The sequence below is a fragment of the Diceros bicornis genome, chromosome 10 (assembly GCF_020826845.1).
Source record: "Diceros bicornis minor isolate mBicDic1 chromosome 10, mDicBic1.mat.cur, whole genome shotgun sequence".
NCBI lineage: Eukaryota > Metazoa > Chordata > Mammalia > Perissodactyla > Rhinocerotidae > Diceros > Diceros bicornis.
In genome coordinates, this window is record NC_080749.1 from 50,653,670 (window position 1) to 50,667,541 (window position 13,872).

Sequence of the window (13,872 nt, forward strand, 5' to 3'; positions counted from 1 at the left end):
AGGCCAATCACAAAAGGAAAAATATTGTATGATTCCGCTTTTATGAGGTTCCTAGAGTAGTCAAAATCCTAGAGACAGAGTAGAATGGTGGTTATCAGGGGCTGGGGAGAGGGAGCAACGGGAAGTTACTGTTTAATGAGTACAGAGTTTCTGTTTGGGATGATGAAAAAGTTCTGGATATGGATAGTGGTGATGGTTGCATAACAGTGTGAATATACCTAATGCCATGGAATTGTACACTTAAAAATGGCTAAAATAGTAAATTTTATGTTATGTATATTTTACTACAACTTTTTAAAAGAAAGAATTTCTGGTTGGCAAGGACTTTCAGGCATTATAGAGCATTTGAAAAGCAGCTGTGCAGTTTTTCTTTGAGATATTATTTTGTTTTCTTTTATTCAATTGATATTTTAAAAAATTAAAAAATGAATACAGCCTAAGACAGATAAAATATATATACGTGTATAACAATATAAATACATATTTATTTGTTTTCACAAAAAAGAGATCATACTCTACATATTACTTTGTACTTTTTGATTTTTTTCACTTAGAGTAATATAACCATCCCTGTAGATCCTTATGTATAACACTTTTAAAAATAGCTGACTAATATTCCTTAGTATGGATGTATCATAATTCATTCAACTATTTTCTTATTAGTGGATATTCAGGTAGTTTCCAGGGGATTTTATTAATTTTTTTGCATGAGACTGTCAGTTTCTCCTCATCTTTGCAAATACAGGAAGTTGTCATTTATGATAGTTGTTATTGAGCTGATAGGTAGAAAATGTTATCTCATTGTTTTATTAGTATTGCTTTATTAATGAGGTTGAACAAATCTTCATTTAATTGTCCTCTTGCATTTCTGTTTTTTTGTGAATTGCCTGTCTATACACCTTTTTTTTTTTTTTTGAGGAAGATTGGCCCTGAGCTAAACATCTGTTGCCAATCATCCTCCTTTTTTCCTTTTTTCTCCCCAAAGTCCCAGTAGGTAGTTGTATGTCTTAGTTGTACATCCTTCTAGTTGCTCTATGTGGGACGCGGCCTCAGCATGGCTTGATGAGCGATGCATAGGTCTGTGCCCAGGATCCAAACCAGCAAACCCTGGGCCACCGAAGCAGAGCACATGAACTTAATCACTATGCCACCAGGCCGTCCCCTATATACCTTTTTTCTAACCTTTTTTATTAGTTCATTTTTGTTCTGTTATCAATTTTAGGAGCACTACACATATTAGAGTTAATAGGTATATTAATTCTTGTTATAAACATTTTCTTAGTTTATCATTTGTTTATACACAAGTTTTAAATTTTTATGTAGTCTGACAAGTCTACTTTATAGTTTTCTGTATTGCTTAAGAGAATCTCCTCTATTCCCTCTATCACTACTCTATTCAACAGTGTTTGAAAGTACTAGTAATGAAATAAACAATAAAATAAAATAATTGGTATAAATATTGAATTAAAAAAGATAAAATTATATTTCTTTGCATATAATTTTCGCATACAAAAACCCGACTATATTAAATTTTTCAAAAATTGCAATTAATAGGTGAATTTGAAAAAGTGGATGGCTACAAGATAAATATGCAAAAACTAATACCTTTAGTCTCAACCTGGAACAAACATTTAAAAATGGAATTGAACAAAATATTCCATTCAAAATAGTGAAAAAAATACATCAAGAAAATGAACAGGGGCTGGCCCCATGGCGTACTGGTTAAGTGCATGCGCTCTGTTGCTGGCGGCCTGGGTTTGGATCCCGGGTGTGCAGCAGTGCACCACTTGTCAGGCCATGCTGTGATGGCGTCCCATATAAAGTGGAGGGAAGATGGGCACGGATGTTAGCCCAGGGCCAGTCTTCCTCAGCAAAAAGTGGAGGATTGGTGTGGATGTTAGCTCAGGGCTGATCTTCTTCACAAAAAAATAAATAAATAAAATAAAGTTCTCTCACTTGGTATGTACCCTCTCTTAAAAAAGAAAGAAAGAAAGAAAGAAAATGAACAAGATAGTGGGATATATTAATATAGCTATAAATCTTGGTAAAAACTAAAGAGTCTCGTTTGTATGTCTCTCTTGGGAACTTTTAGTATCCCCACAATAGTGATTTGTGTGTGTGTGCACTTGTGTGTTTTTAATCAGAATCAAAATGAAATTTTTGAAGAAGTCAAGATGATTTTAAAGTACATTTAGAATAATTAATGTCTAGGAATAGATAAAAGAAGGGGAAAATTTTTTTTTCTTCTTTTTTTTTTTTTTTTGTGAGGAATATCAGCCCTGAGCTAACATCTGCCAATCCTCTTCTTTTTGCTGAGGAAGACTGGCCCTGGGCTAACATCCGTGCCCATCTTCCTCCACTTTATATGGGATGCCGCCACAACATGGCTTGACAAGCGATGCGTCGGTCCGCTCCCGGGATCTGAACCTGTGAACCCTGGGCCGCCACAGCGGAGCGTGTGCACTTAACCGTTTGCACGACCGGGCTGGCCCATGAAAGAAGGGGAAAATTATTGTGCAGGAATCTGTCTTACCAAATAATAAAAATTTATCATAAAATTACAATACATAAAACAGTAAGGTTCTGGCACAGAGTAAATCAAATTGATCAATAAAAAAGAATAGAGAAACCCCAAGTAGTTCTAAGTGTCCATGGGAAGTTGATATTCACAGTGGGCCAGAGGATTTCAAATCAGTTGAAAATGGAATCTATATTAAATACTTTTGGAATATTTTCTATCCAGCTTGAAGGAAAAAATGCCAAATTTCCGCCTTATACCAATTTTAAAATAGATTTGGCCTGGGTTAGTGATCTCATTTTTTTAAAGAAAGGAAGAAAAATATTAGAAAAACTCTTAGAAACCTTTTGTTTTTTAAAGGATATGTAAAATTTTTGTGAAATGGTTACACTCTACTCTCTGAATTTTAGTTCTAGTGAATAACCTGAAAAAGCCCCTTGTAGATTGAAGGATGCAAAAATAGAAGAGATAAGATTATGGCTTATTTATTTAACCTAAGTTCAAGAGCAAGGTGAACTGGACACTAGAATACTCAGATGATGAAAGTGAAATTGGTACATTTCTTACCCCATATACAAAAATAAACTCAAAATGGATTAAAGACTTAATCCTGAAAGACCTGAAACCATAAAATTCCTAGAAGGAAACATAGGCAGTAAACTCTTTGACATCAGTCTTAGCAATGTTTTTTCTGGATCTGTCTCCTCAGGCAAGGATAAATAAAGCAAAAATAAACAAATGGGACTACATCAAACTAAAAAGCTTTTGCACAGTGAAGGAAACCATCAACAAAATGAAAAGGCTACCTACTGAGTGGGAGAAGATACTCGCAAATCATTTATCTGATAAGGGGTTAATATCCAAAATATATAAAGAACTCATACAACTCAATATCAAGAAAATAAGTGATCCTATTAAAAAATGGGCAGAGGACCTGAATAGACATTTTTCCAAAGAAGACATACAGATGGCCAACAGACACATGAAAAGATGCTCAACCTCCCTAATAATCAAAACCTCAATGAGATGTCACCTCATGCTTGTCAGAATGGCTATCATCAAAAAGATAACAAATGAGTGTTGGCGAGGATGTGGAGAAAAGGGAATCTTCATGCACTGTTGGTGGGAGCGTCAATTGGTGCAGCCACTATAAAAAACAGTATGGAGGTTCCTCACAAAATTAAAAATAAGAGACCAGCCTGGTGGCGTAGCAGTTAATTTCATGCGCTCTGCTTCAGCAGCCCAGGGTTCACAGGTTCGAATCCCAGGCGCAGACTTAAGCACCACTTATCAAGCCATGCTGTGACAGCATCCCACACATAAAATAGAGAAAGATGGGCACAGATGTTAGCTCCGGGCTAATCTTCCTCAGCAAGAAGAGGAAGATTGGAAATGGATGTTAGCTCAGGGCCAATCTTCCTCACTGGAAAAAAAAATTTTAAAATAGAACTACCATACAATCTAGCAATTCTACCTCTGGGTATTCACCCAAAGAAAACAACAACACTAATTTGAAAAGATATATGAACCCCTATGTTCATTGCAGCATTATTTACAATAGACAAGATATAGAAGCAACCTAAGTGTCCATCAATAGATGAATGGATAAAGAAGATGTGGTATACATATACCATGGAATATTACTCAGCCATAAAAAAGAACAAAATCTTGCCACTTGCAACAACATGGATGGACCTAGAGGGTATTATGCTAGGTAAAATAAGTCAGACAGAGAAAGAGAAATACTGTATGATTTCACTTATATGCATGATCTAAAAAACAAAACAAATGAACAAACAAAGCAAAACAGAAACAGACTCATAGATACAGAGAACAAACTGGTGTTTGCCAGAGGGGAGGGAGGTGAGGGATTGAGGGAAATAGGTGAAGGGGATTAAGAGGTATGAACTTCCAGTTATAAGATAAATAAATCACGGGGATGCAATGTACACCATGGGGAATATAGTCAATAATATTGTAATAACTTTGTATGGTTACTAGACTTATGATGAAGATCATTTCATAATGTGTAAAAATGTCAAATCACTATGTTGTACACCTGAAACTAACATAATATTGTATGTCAACTATACTTCAATAACAAATAATAATAATAAAATAAAAAAGAAATTGGTACAAAATTTCTTTAAGCAGTAAGACAATACATATTAAAACCCTTCAAAATGATTATACATTTTGATCCAGTGATTACATGTTGAGAACTAAAAAAATAATCAAGGATGTGCCAAGCTTGATGTAAAATGATATCAAGGATGTGCCAAGCTTGATGTAAAATGATATCAATTATTTGGGGGGCTGGAGAAAGGAAAAAACCTAAATAGAGAATTCTTTAAGAAATGATGATACATTAAAATGATGAATTATTCAGTCATTAAAAATCTATTGAAGAAGAATATATAATGACCAAAATATGCTCACATCAGATTGTTTTAGGGGAAAAAAGAAAGATTACAAAACAATATATAGAGTGTGACCCAAAGTCTGTGGGAAACGCATGTATACATAGAAAAAGTCTAGAAGGATCAAAAGTAAAATATTTACAGAGATTTTCCTCTGAGTAAGAGGACTCCATGTTCCTTTGAAATTCTCCCAAATCATTGTCCATATTTTTGGTTGAACTGGCTGGGAGTCGAGACATACAGTTCAGCATTATCCATCTAGGGAGTTTTTTTCTTCCATTAGCCTCACAAACCATGATTTTTCTTTTTTCCTTTTTTTTCATTTTCATAGAAAGTGAGTAGAGGTGTTGGGAGGCAAATTGACTCTGGTTACTTTAATCCAAGTGCCTGGTTTTATCAAGGTGTTGCCTCATCTTATACACATGTGTAGGTCCCCCGAACAAGGCTGCAGGTTCTGAGGTTTCGAAACCACAGCTTTGCCTCCCTTCGACAGAAAGACAGCTCTCCGAATGCTTCTAGATTCTAGATAACATTCGTCTTTCTTTCCTGTTTCCTGACAAGGCTCTTTCAGAGGCAGCTCAGAATAGCTTCTCGTTTCCTAAGACTAACTGCACCCTGGGCACCTGTGTAAGGAGGCTTTTCTCCACACACTCTTTGCTTCCACCCTCTGGGGGATACTAAAAAGTCTTGTGGAATGTGAGCCTCTGGGCCTGAAAAGAATCTAAGAAATGAGTATCAGGAAAGTTCTTCTCAGTTGCTACGCTCAGAGAAAATCCAAGACCCTGGTAGATGTTGACTCCAGCCATAATACTGAGTCTGAAACCTGCCTGGGAGACACTGTGCTTTAGCTGCTATTTGTCAGCATTGGAAATGGGGGAAGACGTGGCTCTGGGATAGCCCAACCCCGTGAGTTCCTATTCCATAGGAAATACATAGATAGTTATCAGAATACTCAAAGGATAGAATATCTAGTCCAGTTAACACACCGCTGGTCCCTCCAGAGCTCACCCCTTGAACTTGGGAAGCGTCTGTAGCAAGCCTTGTTGTCAGTGCTCCAGGGCTATTTCTGAGGTCATCAAACCAGCCAATGTCTTGCCCCAATATTGCTCTGAAACCAAATTTACGTAGCCTTTTTGTGAGGAGTTCTCCAGATTTAGCAAAAGCATATCCCTAAAACATAAAGGAGTCTTTAGTGATGTGTTTAACATGAAAAGAGGGGAAATACTAAATTACTTACTAAAAAATAAAATTCCTTACCTGCAGAAATTGAGTGCAAAGGGATACACAGCCCAGTGCTACAAAGAGCAGGCACACACCATTGATCTGCGACCTCTGTTCTTCTTTATCAGGAAGTGAAAAAGTCTTTGCAAGATGGTAAGCAAGGAAATAACTTTATTATTACAAATAATGGCAAAAGAAACAAATTCAAATATGTTTAAAAGAAATTTCTCTTAGGTATTGGGTTAAAAATGGTTTCACTTTAAGCATGCTAGCAATTAAACCAAAGTTAACTATGAGTATGTATACTTCAATTCCCTGTGGGGAGCGAAGCCTGGTGAATGAAAACCAATGGTTACGGTTTAAAGAATTTTTGTCTTGTTTCTTTGCCTGATGTAGGCAATTGTGTGAGTTTTTCTTTGATAGAGATGAAAAACATGATGAAATGTCTCAAATCCTTTGTGTAATAAGGAAAAGAAAAAAAGGAAGGAAGGAAAGGAGAGAGGAAGGAAAGAGGGAAGAAAGAAGAAAGGGAGGAAGAAGGAAAGAAGGAAAGGAAGGAAGGAAGAAGGAAGGAAGGAAGGAAAGGAAGGAAGAAAGAAGGAAGGGAAGGAAGGAAGGAGGAAGGAAGAAGGAAGGAAGGGAAGGAAGGAAGGAGGAAGGAAGAAGGAAGGAAGGAAAGGAAGGAAGGAAGGAGGAAGGAAGGAAGAAGGAAGGAAGGAAGGAAAGGAAGGAAGGAAGGGAAGGAAGGAAAGAAGGAAGGAGGGAAGGAGAAAGGAAGGAAGAAGGAAGGAAGAAGGAAGGGAGGAAGGGAGGGAGGGAGGGAGGGAGGGTGGGAGGAAGGAAGGAAAGGAAGGGAGGAAAGAAGGAAAGGAAGATACTTGAGAATCTGAGAATGTTATCTGGGACAAAATTCAAAGTATTATTATGACCTCTGTCTTTCTTAAATAATAGATGCAATAAAGATGATTTTCACACTCAGGTACCTTACCTGTTATTAGTTTTATAGATTATATATATACAAATAATACCATCATTAAAAAAGCAACTAGCTATCAGGACATCGACTGAAATTGGCTTAGGAGAGAAAAAGTTTCCATCAATCTGAGACTGACTGAGGTTGTTGCCTCTACATCTCCAGAAGCTGAAAACATTCCCCTCAAAACCCCACGGAAATTGAGAGAGGGTTTTTTTTCTGTTTATAATGAGCAGTAAACTGTACTCATAACTGTATTCTGAACTTACAGGCATGTGCTCCAGTAGCTGGCTGAGGACCACGCTGTTGCAGTAATAAAATGGAAAGAACAGCTGCGTATTCTAATGACACTGCCCTACAGTGAAACGGAGTTTAGGTACAATAAAACCTTCCTATTTCAGGCTAAGTGAGGGGACTGCGAGAGTTCAGAAAAAGTACGTATGAGAGAGCTATATAATAAATCTTTATTTATTGCTCTGAATTAATTTGAATAACTAAAACAAGACCAACAAGCTGTTGCTCAAAAAAACCCCATTTATTCAATGAATATTCATTGAGTGCCGGCTACATGCCAAATAAATCTCCCGAAAACATGGTATACTACTCCATTGACAAATCCTTTTTTGTAAAGCAAAAATAACCTCTTCAAATTATCACAAATTTCAAAGTGGGGGGAGGGGTTCTAGATTCATGAGATTTGCTGTTTCTAGGACAAAGTTTCTAGGGCCTTCATGGTTCTTAGTACAAATGAGAGTGGGTTCAGAAGTCACCACAGTCATTCTTCCCAGCGTAGACTAACTCACATGTTTACAGAGTTTACAAATTCAGGGATTTAAAGATATATTTCAGTTTGGTTTTGAAAATCACTATGCAAATCCCCTGCAGCCCCAAGCTGTGACGCAACAATTCCCATTCCTCCCTTATGTCACCTAATGTAATCGTGGACTATGGAACCCCAGACTAGCCAATTTAACTCTTATTTTATAGATGGAAAAGTAAAGCCTGAAACAGCAAGTCTTCTGTCCAAGTTTATTTAGCTAGTAGGTATTATTGGATAAGGAAATGCCTATTTTTCAGATTCCAGTGCAGTAGCTTTCTTCTGGGCATGTTCTCCTGGCTCTTGGTATTACCTATCTTCTCAGTGTTAAAAAAGAATGTTTGGCTAATGTTAAACACACACAACTGTCCAGTTCAATATTTCCATAATAATAATTCCCAAAATTCTGCTCCATGAGTTCTTTGTATATTCTTGTTGAAATGCAACCCAATGGGCTACCAGTTCACAGGTTCCTCTGTTCTTAGACTAGCTGTAGTTTGAGCATCCATCTGTGCCATTTTTGTAATGGTAAATTTGCTTAAGGAGAAAACAAACATTCAAGAAACTCTTAATATTTACCAGATGCCAAATGTGTTACTTAACTTACTTTAATTTGAGATAATTTCCTTAAATTAGGATTCTTGAAACAACCCAGTGAGGTAGATTTTCTTGAGGTAGAGATGAGGAAACTAAGGCTCATCAAGGCGAAGCCACTTGCCAAAACACACACAGATTGTCCAGAGCAGAGACCACTACAAGTGCAGGGCTGACTGACTCCCAAGTTCATGCTTTTTCCCAGCATGCTACATCCAAATTGCTGTGTTTGGAACGCTTGGCACATTTTCCAAGTCAAATAGACCCAGGGAAAGTGAATCAGATAAATTATGCCTTACATGTATATTAAGGCTTCACTAGATTAGCAACCAGGCTCCTAACAGTGCCCAATTGTTTGCTGGGTCCATGTTCCCAACTGTGGTCTCAATACACCAAATGCGAATATTGTGCCCTTTAGATATGTCACAATGAAAACAGCGCAATTAAAAACAGCCTATGATCTGACTCATGATTATACCCTATAAGATGAAAGCATCATGAATCTACCGATGAATATGTGATAATTATGCTAAGAGACAAACAGAAACAATCTTCTTTATCAGAGAGAAAAAATAGTAGCTTGTTTAGCATCATTCTCTGAGCAAATATAACCCTGTGAGAACATTACCCAGGAGCAAACTTTGGACTTCACCAACTAGATTGAGCTACTGTGGTCCTGCAGCCCTTAAGCGAAAAGCTCAATTGCTTGGGCTAAGTCCTTCCAAGGATTTCTGGTTGTGACAAGAAGAATCACAGAGAATATTCTCACCACCAATAACTGGTGGGGGCTCTAGGAGCAGTGGTTATAGCTGAATCATTAAGTTTTTTCTGACTTGGTCATTTCATAGACCACTAGAGCTGGAAGTATCTTAGAAATCATCTTTGTCAATCCTTCGTTTTATGGTTAAGAAAACCAAAGCCCACAGAAGTGGCATGAAGTGACCCCAGGACATACAGTACTTGATAAGTAACCAGTAGAGCTAGTTTCAGAAAAAAGGTCTCCTGATAGGGACTCTAGGACTCTTTCCACAGCAGCTCATATATAGGGTTTAGGTGAGGTTGGGTGAGTCTATTCCTTACTCTGCTTTTATGAGAGAGAAAGAGATGATCAGCAAAGAGGCTGACAGCCTGGATTTGTATTAAAAGCAACCATCTAGAGCATAGTCTTGGGTCTTTACAGACTCGACCCTACCCCTACACCTGCTACAGATACATCACTGCTCAGCAAGATGCATTTCCAGAGCCTCTCCCTACTAGAGTGTCAGCTTCACGAGAGCAGGGAGGGGCTTCGGTTCTCTTGTTCACCGCCCTGTCCCCAACATCAGCAACAGTGTCCGGCAAACGATGAGTGATGAATAAATATTTGTTGAATGATGAGTGGATTTTTCTGTTTAATGCCTGTCTTTCTCAGAGACTTGAATCTCCATTAGGGAAGGCACCATGACTGATGCTGCACTCCCAAGTTCCTAGCACCCTATCTAGGAGAGATAATCAACAAATAGCTGTTGAGTGAATAAACAAACATTTCTATTATATTTATAAGTTTGAACTTACTAGACATTAAGGAATATAAATGAATTATTTCAAAGATTTTGAGCATAAAGGGTTTCACATAACCAGAAATTCGATTTGCCAGAGTTGAAAGTCCCTGCGTTTTCAATTTCCTAACTCCCTGAAATTAGCATGATTTCCTCACTTACCACAAGTGGGCAGTGTGAAAATCAAAACTGTGGCTGAGGCCCTCCCTACACAGTCAACTTGATTCTGTTTGTGGACTATTCAGGTCTTTCTTTACAACTCATGCCTCTAGGGACATTTTTCTGGTCAGGACCTCTACGAGAGAGGCCACAGAGAGAGATGTATAAGGGGAAACTAAACCTTAGGACTCTTACTAAGCCTGACAGTGTGTTGTGCTGGCAAATCCTTTACACTAGGCTTCAGAAAAGCCACAGAGAGAGATGTATAAGGGGAAACTAAACCTTAGGACTCTTACTAAGCCTGACAGTGTGTTGTGCTGGCAAATCCTTTACACTAGGCTTCAGAAAAGCTGGATTCTAGTCCTGGCCCCATCACCTAATGCTTGTGTTACCTTCAACACCTTAATCAAGTTCTCTAAGTTCTAGGTTTGTCTCCTTGTTGACCTCACAGGATTTGTGTGTATGTGTAAATTTCAATTAGGAAAACATGATAGCATTTTGATAACTAATTTTGCAATGATAAGCTTTTATTACAATCTGGCTCTACAGTCAAACTGTCTGGATTTGAATCTCTGATCCACCACTTGCTATCCTAAGTTCTTCTATGCCTTGGCTTGCTCCTTTGTAAAATGGGAACAATAAGAATACCTAGCACAGATGGTTATTAGGAAAGTTTAGTGAGCTATTATATATAAAGTGCTTAGCACCTAAGCAATGTTTGTAGTTATTATTATTATTATCACCATTATTTTATTATAGTAATAAAGTCAGATAGAGAATATCAAAACTCCTAGGAAGTGAAAAGTTGAAATAAGCTTATTCTTTATCCACGTGCTATTTTACTTTTCTCTCCCTTCTCCTGTTTCCTCCCCTCTTCCCCATTTCAATAGTGCAATCAGCAGGGGAGCAGAGAATTATACAACATGCACTAACATCTGCGATTGTAAGTCAGACTTTGTACCTCAGCTGTTCAGCAAGTTCAAAATGGCCCTAAAATCCTTTTGTGTTATTCAAAGAACCTGCTTTGCATTCTGATTTGGTTTGCATATAGGTACATTACCCTCTTCTAACACTAAATTTGCAGCTATAGTGCTGTTTGTTCTGGACAGGATGACTACGCGAGTGTCCTGCCAGCCCAAATGAGAGCGCTCAGCTTCGCCTTCTCACCTTGTGTGTGATGGAGACTCGAGGCATTTTTAATCCTTTAGCGACGAGAAAAAAAGAGCTAACCAAAAAGAGCTAAATACATTAAAACAAAGAGCCAACCTCTCAAAAATGACAATATCCACTGATAGAAAAACAAAAGGTATGAGGAGAATAAAACTAGTCTAGCTGTTTGCTTACCCCAAGAATCTGGCTGAATAAAAAGGCATAGAGGGGTGTGACTGTCCCATTGACAGCTGCCCCCACAGCCCCTACCAGCACGTAGGGCCATTCTGGAGCATTGAATTTCAGAATCCTTCTAACTGGGGCAGGTTCAATTTCTTCTTCCACAGGAATGTCCTTGTCCTTGAGGGGAGAGAGGGTTACATTAATCATCCAGAAACATACACACAGATATTTTGCATATACTCTTTTATTATACAGCAGACCCTTTGGCACTCACAGATTTAAAAGTCATGGTTTGGTTGGTTATGAGTGACCTCAAAGATCCATGAGGTGCAGTGATGTGTTATTTTGTGAGAAATGGTCTTGAATTGCTTGAGACCATGCTGTGACTTGGAAGGGACCGAGCCTAGAGGGACTACTCATCTGAAGGCGAGCTTGCAGTTCTCATTTCATAATCAGGTATGAATTAACTCTAATACATATGTTGGATCTTTAGGAAAAGTAACCCCCCAATTTAAAAAAAATTTTGTGCTTTAGTGATATTTACATATTTGAGGACTTCTGAAATTTTCAGGATATATCCTTCATAAATATCATAATCTAGTAACTGGCTAAAGCTCTAAGGCAGGCCAGTATATCTGAAACAGGCAAAATAATTTTAAAAATTTATTAAGTGCTGTCAGCAGTTATAATTTGCATGTTTTCTGTAATGTGTTTCTTAGTTAGTACCCAGAAGTACATGGTAATCCATTTGGACTTCTGAATTCCACATTTTCATCACAAGCAGTAAAAATTATTTCAATATTTCCCTATTCTGACCTCTTTAGTTGCCATTAAAGTGTCAGAGCTGGCAAATTTTTATTCTCTGGAAGGCAAATATTATATCCAGAAGCCCATTATTTTAACTATCATTTTTCCCTGCTATAGATATTACTCAGTCTTTAGGCCCATTTATTCAATCATTTATCAAATTTGTTACCCATTTTGTTTGAGAAAGGATTTTAGATGGCTTATATTGATTTTTTTTTTTTACTTTTTCCATTAAAATATACTAAAAATATCTATAGCAAATTGACTTACAAAACTATTAATTGGCGCTCTTTTTCATTAACACATAGCAATTTATCCTTTAGGTAGCTGAATGTCAGGAACAGACAATAGCGAGGAACTTTAACTACTTTCCTTTTGATTACAAAGTCAATGACCACATTACCAATTTGATTTAAATATAAGTCTGGCGTCATGTCCATGTCATAATAGTTGCAAGCCAAATAGGATGGAGGAAGGCAGCTCAACTGGTGATGGGTTTGTTAGTGCCTCCATTTCAAGCTCTCTCTTGGCCTGCCCTCAACGTTTGCACTTGTCATTACTACTCACTCATGCAGCAAATCCTTCTGTTCATGATTTCATCTCTGACAGCTTACTAACTCTAGGAAATCAATGCCAGAGAGGAAGAAGGGCATCTAGGAAAGCATGAGTGGAACAGGTGTAGAAAGAACAGGGTTCTTGGATGAGCCCCACATGACCACCAATGAAATACATCACCAAGCACTTTAGTTCTCTGGGGCTCAATTACCTTATCCTCAAAATGAGAGAGTTGGACTAAGCTGTTTTGGGAAGATAATTCTCTATAGGTCTCTCGTGTTTCTACATATCTTGTGAACAGAGGCAATGTGAACCTTTGTTTGGACTATTTTTTCAAGGATGTTTGCATAGCAAATAGCCTTGAAGTACAGAGATGGTGTCTCCATCCCAAGAAAAGGGCACATGTGCTTACTGCCCGTTATAAATGAGTCAGGCTCCTCAAGGGCGGGATTTCTTTCCTGTAACATACGCCCCCTTCATTTGCTGGTGTCATCTAGCCCTCTTTGCATCAACTTATGGGAAGTAGGCACTGGGCTGGGAAACCAGTGCAAATGCTGTACTCTGGCTACTGCTCTTACTGTGAGTAATAAAGTCTTTTGTCTCTGACCCAGGGCTCTTGTGTATTCTGCCAGCATCCATGAAATTGTGTCAGGCCAACTTGATAACTTCTAATCGAGCAAAATATCAGACCCTTTATAGTCCGAGACAGTGGTGGTATCCAGATGTAGATGCATACCAGACTCATGTGGGTCAATGATTAAAAATACAGATTCCTGGGGCCAGCCTGGTGGCACAAGCGGTTAAGTGCACACGCTCTGCTGCGGTGGCTGGGGGTTCGCAGGTTCGGATCTGCTTGTCAAGCCATGCTGTGGTGGCGTCCCATATAAAGTGGAGGAAGATGGGCACGAATGTTAGCCCAGGGCCAGTCTTCCTCAGCA

General features: G+C 38.2%; 1 protein-coding gene across 3 annotated transcripts in view; it reads right to left on the reverse strand.

Annotated features, from left to right (window-relative positions):
- The window catches only part of ABCB11 (ATP binding cassette subfamily B member 11), an 81,159-nt gene that overhangs the window by 15,571 nt on the left and 51,716 nt on the right, over nucleotides 1-13,872 (reverse strand). For all 3 annotated transcript variants that reach the window (XM_058549197.1, XM_058549195.1, XM_058549196.1), the window contains exons 18-20: nucleotides 11,585-11,749; nucleotides 6,196-6,300; nucleotides 5,947-6,108 (exon numbers count right to left, since the gene is read on the reverse strand). In XM_058549197.1, coding sequence (XP_058405180.1) covers nucleotides 5,947-6,108; nucleotides 6,196-6,300; nucleotides 11,585-11,749 — 432 coding nt within the window. The remainder of the gene's footprint in view (nucleotides 1-5,946; nucleotides 6,109-6,195; nucleotides 6,301-11,584; nucleotides 11,750-13,872) is intronic.